General features: G+C 41.4%; 1 protein-coding gene, 1 long non-coding RNA gene and 1 other non-coding gene across 5 annotated transcripts in view; 2 read left to right on the top strand and 1 right to left on the bottom strand.

Annotated features, from left to right (window-relative positions):
- LOC120594246 (uncharacterized) overlaps positions 1–6,221 on the top strand; it is a 7,280-nt gene extending 1,059 nt beyond the window's left edge. Inside the window, exons 1-3 of one of the 2 annotated variants that reach the window (XR_005650530.1) lie at positions 4,652–5,003; positions 5,141–5,276; positions 5,966–6,221. This is a non-coding gene — a long non-coding RNA (uncharacterized LOC120594246). Of the gene's footprint in view, positions 1–4,651; positions 5,004–5,140; positions 5,277–5,965 lie in introns of those variants that run through there. The other variant, XR_005650529.1, reaches the window with a different exon arrangement.
- On the bottom strand, positions 3,007–3,125 carry LOC120594378 (5S ribosomal RNA). Its single transcript, XR_005650556.1, has one exon. It is a non-coding gene; the product is annotated as a 5S ribosomal RNA (ribosomal RNA).
- A 3,552-nt stretch (positions 6,222–9,773) lies between the features above and the next one.
- The window catches only part of ACOT9 (acyl-CoA thioesterase 9), a 27,492-nt gene continuing 25,630 nt past the window's right edge, over positions 9,774–11,635 (top strand). Inside the window, exon 1 of one of the 2 annotated variants that reach the window (XM_039852338.1) lies at positions 9,774–9,910. In XM_039852338.1, coding sequence (XP_039708272.1) covers positions 9,855–9,910 — 56 coding nt within the window. In that variant the 5' untranslated portion in view covers positions 9,774–9,854. Of the gene's footprint in view, positions 9,911–10,533; positions 10,677–11,635 lie in introns of those variants that run through there. The other variant, XM_039852339.1, reaches the window with a different exon arrangement.

Below are 11,635 nucleotides of genomic sequence, written 5' to 3' on the forward strand. Positions count from 1 at the left end.
AAAAAAAAGAAGTTGATATTCCTATTTCATTTATCAGTCTCTTGGTTGATATGTGTCCTGCTAGGGACACAGAATCACCTTTAATGAAGTGACAAGTTTCTGAGGGCCAGTAACTGAACCTTGGTAAATTCAACAAGGCATTTCAACCCCATGAGCTACTGTGGGAGGCACAGCCACACAGCTTTCTTCAGTTACTACCCCAAGAGTGCATGTTTCACCTATTTGGAATGTTTAAACTTATTCATATGCATGAAAGGGATACAGGAAAGAAATACTATAAGCCTTTAAATCTATCCAAAAAAGGTGTACTGACATAGAACCCCTGAGATTTGTGCAATTATTTGAACTAATTGGATTAACATTCATCCTCAGAGGATTCAAGGTTAAACAAATTTTCTTACTGATGGACATTTAGGTTGCTTCCTTTCCTTTTTCCTGCCATTTCAAACAATACTGTTCTGAACATTCTTGTGTATGTCTTTGAGCACAGGAGCAATAATTTATAGGGTATTTATAGGGTATTTGCCTAGAACTGAAATGCTAGGTTAAAGAGTATATATGCGTGTTCAACTTTATGAAATAGAGCCAAATTGCTCTCCAAAGCTATTATGCAATTCGCAACTTCTATGAGCAGTGAATGAAAATTCTCAGCACTCTCTGTCCTCATCAACAGTTGGTATTTTCAGACTCTTTGGTTTTTGCTTATCTGATGGGTATGAAATGGTATTTTATATTGTTCGACTTTGATTAATGCAATGTTAATCTTTTCATATGTTTATCGGTCATACATTTTTCTTCTACTTGAATTGCCAATTCATGACTTTTGTCCATTTTTGATTGGCTTCTTTATCTTTTTCATATTTATTTGTAGTAACCTTTTTAATAATTTATTATTCTAATTCCTCACCCCTATTTTTTGATATTTTTGTTGCAGACAGGTATCAAATCTGTGGCTAAGATATTATTCTTTGTTAATAGTCTCTTTGGTCATACAAAAAATTTTCAATTTGAAGTAGTTAAATTTACCAATCCATTTTGAACTAAGACTATGTTATTGGGTACAAGCAAGTTCAGAACTTTTATATTTTCATGGTGAATTTTTCCTATTCTTTTATTTGTTTATCTTTATAGTGTTTTTTTTTTTAAATTTAAAGTCCATTTTAATGAAATAAATACAGTTAATACATCTTTATTTTTGTAAATATTTACCTGATATGTCTTTTCTTCCAATCCTGACTTATGACCTTACTGTATCATTATGTTGGTGTCATACCAAGAACAGGCCAATAGGAATGGTCCACCCCAGTTGCAGAAAATAAGGGCTCTGTAACCCCAGTACCAGCTTACATGCTTACCATTCTGGTTTTGAATTTCATGTCTACTTCTGTCCCCCATCACTTACTGCTTCCATGATAGACAGAACCAAGGGGTGGATAAAAGTGACAGACTCAGATTCGCCTGAAAGGATCCAGTGAAGTAGTAATAAGTTCTAAAACTCAGTGGAAAGAAGTAGAAAATGAGTCTCCTTGTTTGCTGGCTTAGATAGAAGAGTCCTAGATTAGGAAAATTAACATTCAGAGATAGGATTCTGAAATGACAGATTCTAAGACATTTTGTTTGATGAAAACCCATTAATTAAGGGAGAACCAAGTAAAAATAACCGTGGAATACATTTGCGCGCATGGGGAAACAAACCAGAAAGGGAGAAATATTGGCTGAGGGCCCTAGAAAATGCTGACTATGTACATGAGAGGGGAACTTGAAGATTATGACTTGAGGCCTTGTGATCGCTAAGTTTCTAGATGATTTTTCATTTCCCAGTTTGGTTCCCCTGGCTCTGCAGAATCCCCTGATTCCTGTAGTAATTGTTGTTATACATGGCTGGGATCATGAACTTACTTTCCCAGATCTTCCCACATCATCAGCTTTTCAGGGCAAATGTAGAGTACAAGACTATGCCCTCTGGTGCAGAAGGTGGCCACTCGCTGCATGTCTGGTCATAGCCTTTTTGACCATGCTTGGTAGCCATCACCGATAGCCATTTTGGTTTTGGGGAAAGTTATAAATGTCTCTAAACCCCAATCTTCTTATCTATGAAATGGGAATAAGGGGAATATGGATCTCCTATGCTTGTTGTGAGGATTAAATAAGATAATTGAGCAATAAGTACTCAATAAATAATACTAGTCCTACTACTATTCCCTCATTTGTTTAACAAATATGTATTAAGTATTTTCAACATGTTAGGTACAGAAATAAGTACTTGATACATGGTAGCTATCATACTGCTATTTGGTCATTTGGTCAATCTATATAATTCAATACATTAATTACAGTGTATCAGACACTGTGCCAGGCATAGAAGTCACAGCAGTAAATAGGACAGAACCTTCATGACTCTGGATGAGCTTTTCTGGTTCTACCAATGGGACTCTGTTCTCCCTTTTGAGTTCTTTGGACTTCTTCAATGATGCCTTCTCTTCAGGGAAAGAGATCACTGTCAGATGCCTTCCTACAACATGCCAGTTTCTGACAGACTGTAGGATGGAAGGTGGGGGTATAAAAACGTGAAAAGTCTTTGCCTTATAGACAGGTAGGAGATAAGATGCTCATGATGGGGGCTTTCCCCTTCTTTTCCCTTCCCCTTCCTTTCCAGAAGAACCTAGCGTACCAGGAAGAAAGTTGTACTTTAGTACTAGGGGAAAAATTCAGCTGTAATAGGAAAAAAGAATATAGACACAAAGCAACAAAAACCAAAATGTCTACTCCAGCCTTCCCACAAGAAACCCAAAAAACATAGGGTACTGTCTTTTCCCAGTTCATAGGGAAAACCCGGCCCTTTAGATTTCTTTTTGTCCTTGGTCTTCAGTGAGGTATCAGTCATCCAATTCCTTTTGTTTGTTTGTTTGTTCGTTTGTTTATTTTTTTTACACATGGCAACCCTTGGTTGACCTCACAGATTGCAAGGACCTTGTCAGCTTAAAATCCTTTATTTTTTATTTTTTATGCCTACAGCACCTGGTCTTCCTAGGTGGTCTCCCATCCAAGTACTAACCAGGCCCAGCTCTGCTTAGCTTCCGAGATCAGATGGGATTGGGCTTGTTCAGGGTGGTATGGCCGTAGACGCATCATCCAGTTCCTTTTGGATGAGACAGGCTAGGGGGTAAAAAGGATTGAGGATATCCTTAGGCTTGAATCCTACAAGTAAATAGATGAGAAGAAAAGAAAGAGTGTCTTATCATGATCCTCCCTCTGAGAGGTTAAGCTACAAAAAATCAGACCTTTCCCACTGCCAACATCAGTGTGCTCCTATGCATTATAATGCTACAAATAATTGCTGTCTCTTTCCCTACTAAATGCCCTCTTCTGTTAAGCTTTTGTAGGAGATGCAGGAATAGGGATGGGAGGAGGAGGAAAAAACAGCCCTTTATGGCAATAAGGAAAACAATTATTTTTAATTTAATAGCCTCTCGAAGGGTTTAGATTAATGCATGGAGAATAGACTGATTAAATTAAATTTAGGATGCTGTGGAGGGTAGCTTTCAAGGTTGACATTTATCACACATTACACTAAATCACCCCTTTTCGCTGTGATGGACCAATCTTAATTGGATGGACTATGAATATAATCTATAATGTAGCTCTTTTTGTTTTTATATTATGCTCTTATGGAAGGTTCTTTAAACCCAGTCCAGCTGGTTTTTGAAGGCTGTATGAGGATCAAACTAGCCTTTGATGGTGGAAGCGTTGCTTACTATTCCTTTCCCTCCATTATTAGCCTGCTCAAGAGCTGGTTTCCATCATCCAATCAATAAGATTGTAACTAGATATCGAGAATTAACCAGACTTGAAATTGAAAAGGTGACATACAACACCTGCCTTCAAGAAGCTTACGCTATCATTGGAGTACCATGATGGACACTTAAAATAATTAACGAAATAATACAAGGCAAAGTATAATTAAATGATAAATTGTCAGATATAGACTTAGTGAAACAGAAATTTCGAGAAAGTAAAATTTAATAATGATTACAGGAGTCAGGAAATCCTTTTAGAAGAAGCAGGACTTCAATTAGGACCTGTGAGTCCACGAAGGGAGGAAGATGCTCAATGAAGGGAGTACGGTAGCATCAGCAGACCAGAGGCAGAAACCAGAAAGTTCACAGCCTGTTTCTTTATCTGCGAAGTGAGTCAGGAAGCCAGACATGAGCCCCTTTAGGGCAGAGACTATTGTTTTCAGTCTGTGGCTCCAGCACTAAGCAGACTTTCTCTCAGAGTAGGCACTTGATATGTGTATCTTGACTTAAACAAACATGACACATGGAGGAGAAGGTTTGGATAATTGTCTACCCAGGGATAGAGTTCATGTTAGCAAGCAGTGAATCTCCCTCAGTGAGCTGGGGCTCAGCGCAGAACCATTCTGAGAGAGGCATGTTACTTGTCCCAGGGCGTGGAACTAAGTCCTCTGAGAATGCAGCAAAAACAGATATCTTGCTTGTCCAATTCACTTCTGGGGACACATAGCTCTACTTGCCTTCCGTAAAAGATTCATCTAGGGTGGTAGTGATGGTGACACTGCTAGGTCACTCAAGGAACTCTCCTAGGAAATGAGCAACTAGTTGGGCATTGATACAGTGGTATCTGACCAGGTTCCATGGGAGCTCTTAATTAAACAACATATTTTAATTAGCCAGGTATGTACGATAATGTGAGACAGAAGGGCAAATAAACATATTCCTCTTTATGCTTTTTGAAAGCTTTCTTAGTCTCTTTTTAAATAAAGGGAGGAAGTTTAGTTATAAATCTGGAAAATTCAATTTGGATAATTTAGTCTCTTTTTTTCTCAGAAGGAAGAACTCTTTTAAATGTCATTTCCTCTCTGTGGCTTTCTAGGCCATTATCCTATCTCCTCACCAAGACTCTTCCAATACTAATGACTGAAGAATAGAGTGAAAAAATGAAATGGAGTCACTATAGCCAAGCTGCTAAATTACTAGAATCAAGTAGGTTGAGTCATGAAGAAATTATTTAATTCTTGTTTTAACTAGCCTGGAAATTTAAACGTTTGAACTATTTAGTCGTGCATCAATGCCTGGATATACATTAAACCTCCAGATAACCCTCTGTTTATCCCCTGAAGGGCTCATGCACCTGGACCACCTGACATCTACCTGATATCCATTATCCAGAGCACTGGACATGACCAGACCTCCTGGCATCCATCATCCAGACCGTCTGACTGATAACCATCTTGGACCAGTCCTAGGGATTAGAATGTAAAACTGTTTCTCAAGAATGCACTTTTCACTATAAGAACTCCTAATTTTCCTTTCTTCTCGGGAACACTTCTGGGTTTTTGCCTAGTTGTGTTTCCAGTCTGCAAACCCTAAGGTCTGAATAAAGCTTTATCATTTATTTCTAGCCAAATCCTCCAAACTCTTTTGAGTTCATTTGACGTGACCCACTGGGGGACTTTATGCCTACGCTTCCTGAATCTGCAACTTTGAGCTCTTCAGAGTTTGAGGTTCTGTTCCGCAGAGGGTCACACTCTTGCCAATGGACATAGTGAAGGCTTTGGACTCCTGTGGCCAAGGAGTCACCATTTTGGCAAGGGTGATCACCCTCAGTCAGCCAGAGGATGCAAGGCTGCTGCTACACAATGGGGCAGGGAGGGATGTGTGTGAAACTCGTGTGTGTGTGTGTGTGTGTGTGTGTGTGTGTGTGTGTGTGTCTTCTCTTCTCTCCCCTTCACCTCTCTTCTCCTCTCTTTCCCCATCTCTGTCTCTATTATCTCAGCTATCTCAGAGAAGTTTTACAGAAACTGCCAGGGCCAGGGTAAGGGAGATGGAGGGGCTGAGCAATAAATGGGGAGTGAGGAATTGTGGGTAATAGGACCTGAAATCGAGGAAATGGCTACTTTGCAGAGAGTTTTTAGGAGTAAAATAAGGATCTTTTCTCCTTCCAGGCTTGGTTTCTGCATCTCCACAGATGAGGCCAAACAGAAGCCATATGTGGTGTCCCGAGGAATGTGCTAATGAGTTACCTATATAAACCAAACGAGGCAGTCTAACAGTCCCATAAATATCATACATAGAGATAAAGCAGCTAGAATAACATCTGTGTTTCTGAAAATAAATTAAGCTAATACTAATGGCATGACTGTTTTTGTGTGGCCCCATCTCCAAATAGCACAAAATACATATTTATACCTGACAACATGTTATGTGAATTCAAACAATCAGCATAATTTTAATGTCTATAAAATATACAAATTCTCACTGTAAAGTAAGTTTCAAAAACTTGCGTGCACCCTGAAGCATGACCTTTTGCAGATATGGTGACGTATCTTTACAGCTTTGTTCCCTCTATGGTTATACATCCTGGTACAACCAAATGTATTGAGGTACTTGTTGGTTATCCTTGGGCTGAGGAATGGCAGGGTTGGTTCATGCACTGGCCCACATGAATGGGCTGCCCTGGGCTCTGAAGGGAGGGCTCTGTTTCCCAGTTGGGATAGTAGCAGTTGGGTGGTATGAAAAAAAGTGATGGAAAGTGAGTGGGCAAGGGAATGAAAAGAAATAGAATATAGAGGGTGGAGCGAATGGAAGAGAACTGAATTTGTTGGAGAAAGTGGATTAAGTGGGAGAGAGGATGAGTACAACAGGGTGAAGAATGATTGGAATGTTAGGCATGAGTAGGGGAGATACCCATTGAGATTCTACCATTTAAGCCCTATTTTATTGGAAGAGATATCTTTATTGAATATGACACCCTAAAATGAAGATGTCTTATCCTAAAGATGCCCTCTGATCCCATGTCACTAATAGTATAACGTGTTTTAAATATTTGCCATTTTTAAGCAAGAAGAAATTGTTAGAGGAAAGAGCACTGCTGAAGACAAACCTTTCAGCACTTGGATTTTAGGAGCAGTTATAAAAGTGGAGCTGACGAAAGGTAGGGTAAGTGAGGAAAATCACTGCTATTTTGAAATCGCCTAGCCTGGATTTTGCTTCTGTTGGAGCAAGTGGGTAAAATACCAAGGACTCTTGCATGGATCATTAATTAGTCTTTCCAGTTTTTTCTTTAAGGTTTAAGGGAAAAACATCTTTCCATCGTTTCCTCCTTCCCCTCCTAACTTTATATCTTTTTGTATAATCTATAATCTGATTTTTTTAATGGTGGTTTATCTTAATGAAATTATAGCATGAATTAATTTGTTTGAAAGTTGATGACATAGTTTTCCAAGAACATTTTCTACCTGAATTAGATATCCAAATATATACATATACATATATATATAAAAATATAAATATATATAGTTCAGCAGCCCAAGGAAAGATGTTTTTCATTCGTAATACCAGATCGAACTGACAATGAATATCATTAGATTTTGTTATTTGATTTTATTTCTCTCCTTGTAATAATGGCATTGATAATAGATATCTGTCAATGTATAATTAGGTGTCATTTATTTTAATGATACATTTGGTGCTAGCTCTATTACCCTGAGACTATATCAAAATAGAACTAATGGAGCATAACAGGAAACAATAAAGATGAGGTAGAGAATTTGTTAATTAAGAACAGTGATTCTCACCACTGTACAACTGTTGCATGTTTCCTGGTCTGATTTTGTAACCACTTTGCCTTCTATCCCTGCTATCCAACATCTGGTATTGCATATATGCTTTACAGCAATGACAACACACAGAAATCAGAGTTGCTAAGCTGTTATAAGAATTTTAGGCATGCTGCCAGTTAAGATAATCATAGACATGTGGATGAATGCTGGCTTGGCTAGGTTTTAGCTGGGGTTCCCTGAGGTACAACTAAGATATGTGAGCTAAGTGATGAGATCATTTTTTCCCCTCTTTTAATAACATCTGCAGTTCGGTTGCTTGGTACTCCTTTTTTTAGAAGTGCTCCATATCTGCATCTGAGTGGCTACTTTTGAAAATAGCCATGTTAGTAGATTCTGACCTGGCCATGAGTCCAGGTGAGGGGGTTCCTGGTAAGTCAAATGGGCTGATCATATGACCTTGTCCTGCTACTGCGGTTGACCAGTCCAGTGGTGTATATCTGATCCCAACTGGGCCAATGAATCTCTTCTGAGGACTTTTTGTACTTGGGATACAGATTTTTGAGTCAGTCTCTACGCATGTGGCTGTGGTTGTAAGATGTCAAGTTCACGAGTTTCTTTTGTCATGTGGAGAAAGCCATTATACAGAGAAAAAAGAATGAAGCCAGTGTGCGAAGGAAAGCAAACATAAGCAATGGAGAAAAGGCATTTTCGTGGCATTGAATTCCTGGTTCCAGCTGCTCCAGTCTGTATGAATACTGTTTATACACTGATAAGAATGTGTCTGGCTGGAAGGTGACTTGATTGCACAAAAAGTATAAACTTTCTCTGCCTATTATTATATTATCTATGTAACCTGAAAAATTCCCTTGAACTTACTTAATTTTTCTCCCCGAGTCTCCCATAGCCTTAACCAGAAGGTCAAGTAAAAACAAAAGCAAAGAGTATAATTCAATAAAATACTTATTGCACTGTGTTAGGTGTGGTAGACTGTAAAGTATAGCTGACGTAAAGCAAAACAAAACCATCACTGAAAAAGTACAGCCGACATGAATAAAAATAAAAGAGAGATCCCTGTAGGCCAAGAGGAGTCTTCTGGATGTGGAACTGACAAAAGCAGGGAAACAGGTAGCCAGCAACGAGAAAGCCAAAGACCATGTTTCATTTGTAATTTACCAAGTGATTTTTTAAAAAGCCAGCTTAATTAAAATTGACATTTTTTTTTTTTTTACTAAGCATAGGGTACCAGAAAAAGCATACGATATGGACCCTGTCTCTTAGGAAATTACCATCTTCAGGGGCAAAGCAAGACCTGCATATATTCTGGAAAGATTCCCTCTCATCACCTTGCTTTATTTTCTCTTAAGACCGCTTTACCACGTTTGAAAAATTTGCTAACTTGCTTGCCGACTTCTTTTCCTTCCCTGTAAGATAAGTCCCCAAGGAGCAGGGATTTTTACCTATTTTGTTGCATCCCCAGCATCTACAAAAGCGTCTGGCGCACTGCAAAGAGTTCAATAAGAATTCATTGAATGAAATGGAGAATAAGGGTATAGGGTAAAATCAACTTAACTCTATGGCCTTGAATTTCTCTGAGCCGGCCAAGATCTCCCAGCTTTTCAACACTAGGGGGCAGGCCGAGATTAGAAGAGGTACAATTTTTAGCCTTTAGGTCAGTAGTTCTCAACCTCTGCTTACGTTAGCATCACCTGGGGAGCCTTTGTCTAAAGGCCAGGCCGCAACCCTGGCTGACTAAATCATAATCTCCTGGAAGTGTGGGCCAGGCATCAGTATTTTGTAAAGCTGCTCAGAAGGTTGCAACGTGCAATCAAGGGCAAGGACCATGGACTGGGGACGAAGGCCTGGGGGATCAAGGTCGCTCAGCCTTGAGCGAAGAGAGAGAACGGAGACAAGCTCTAAGGACTTGGCCGCACCTCGCCTTCACATCACATCCTGGCCGTGCTGCGTGGTGCATTTTTTTTAATCAACAATGGCGGGGACAGGCTCCCCACTGCTACTTCACAGAGACGGACTCCAGCTTCCCGCCAATGAACTGGGCTTCAGGCACCGTTTGGCCCCGCCCCCGGCAGTTAGGCCCCGCCTCCAGGCAGCGTGGGTAGGTAGGGGTCCCGCCTTCCGGCGGTTTCGCTTTGAGGGTGTGGTCGTGCCGAGTGAGTTCTGATCCCGCGCAGACGCTCGGGCTCGCCCTCGCCCTCGCCCTCGCCCTCGCCCTCGCCCTCGCTTCTGTTTATCTTCGCCGACGTGCGCGGGGGTCATGGGTCTCTGGTCGCGTGCGCTGCTGCAGAGCGCGATGAGGCGGGCGGCGCTTCGGTAAGTGGCCGGGGGGCGCCCACGCCGGCTCTCGGAGCTGCTAGCGGGCCCGGACAGAATAAGCCGGCCCGCAGCGGGTGAGACTAATGCCATGGGCATCTGGGCAGAATGTGGGGCCGGATGGGAAAGGACGTCCTCCTACTGCGACCTCGCCCGGACGCGGGCCTGCCGGCCTAGGGTGGGGCACCCCGCTCTTAAGCGTCTTCTGGCTCGGAGTGTGATATTAAAAGCATAGCACTTTAAAGGGAGGAAGTTGGGTGTTCCCTGAAATTCCTTTCTTTTTGCTCATCAGAGGTGTGGATTAGGGGTAGCCCCTTGTCAGAAAGCTAATATTTAGAGTTCCACGTTATTTTTTAACCCATTGCACTTCTTTGGAGAGCATTTTTAGGGTTAAGTTCTAGACTCGCTTGGAGTCAGACTTAAGTGTGTTGTAATGTGGGCAGAGATTGCAGGGTACCTTCCGAGCTCTCAGAATCACAGGACTGTATGACAAGGACCCCTGGTACAGATTACCTTTAATGAGCAGCAAGACCCTGTAAAGCGGGGTGGGGGGGCTTTGATTGGGTCACATGGACGAAGAGGATGCCATTTTATATGTGTCATCATCCCAGTTTGCCCAGTTAAGGCCTAAGGCCTTGGGCTCCAAGGCATGCCTGGCTCTCTCCTAACCTTCACCGGAGCATTCCAGCTGTTTCAAGTTCTTTTTGCCTGGTTGGGTCTTAGGGTCCTACCCCCAGTTCCAGCTTCTGGAATCATCGCGCTGCAGGTGAGCCAGCCACCCCCTGGTGTGGCCCACAGTGCTTGACATTGATCTCCATCAATTCTCTAGGGGGTCCTGGATCTCTCACTCTCCCTATGGATCTTGCTATCAGTTGAAAAAGGTACTTTCTCTGTTTCTTGTTTACAGCACTTAAATAAAAAAACTTCATTACACTCTCTGAAGACAGGTTGAAAGTCGTTCTAAGAAGGGCCACAGTTGGTTTTATCTTGCATTGAACGTGATGTGAAAGGTCTTCTGCAAGATCCAGAATCTTGTCCAAGTGTTTTTTCTTGATCTCTCCTCTACCAATTTGGAAGTCCTCTTTCTTTGCACTGAACTCCCATAAACTTGCTTTCCTTTCTTGAGTCCTGTTGAACCTTAAGCAGGTACCCTTAGCGTCTAGTGAGAGAAAGAGTCCATCAAGGAATACAGACTGTCGGAAATGATCAGGTTATTTGACTGGTGGGCAATCTTTGTAGCTTATTTTTTCCCGCATACTCACAAAAGCGTCACCTGAATTCATTTAGTATCTAAATTGAGGCATTCCCTCAGAGTGAAAGGCATGAGTGACATTTCTTGTTTTTGTACTAAAAACTTCCCGGACACCCACCCTAAGCTTGGAACCCAGAACAGAGCCAAGACACGTCTGTTTATGCCTTCAGGTGATTTCTGTGATTCCCTAGGCAAGGCACGGAGATATTGGGCTCCTTGGTCTCCTTTCATTGGAAACGTTCAGTGATGGAGTCCTAGGGCCTGAGTGTCTCAAAAAGCTCATGACAGTTTCTTCTAAAGGTCTAGTAGAGGTTTTGCTCTAAACTCCTGAGGACTTATCAGGGAATAAACTAGTAACCCTGAGATACTGAGGTTTTGAGTAGTGGTTTAGTCATTCTTCCACTCCCTCCACCTCAGTGCTGCATGAAATAGCCGAGATTGTGAAAAGAGCAGCTGCGCGTGTGCGTGTGTGT

Source organism: Pteropus medius, unplaced genomic scaffold (genome assembly GCF_902729225.1).
Source record: "Pteropus medius unplaced genomic scaffold, Ma_sr-lr_union100, whole genome shotgun sequence".
In the NCBI taxonomy this organism is placed as follows: Eukaryota; Metazoa; Chordata; class Mammalia; order Chiroptera; family Pteropodidae; genus Pteropus; species Pteropus medius.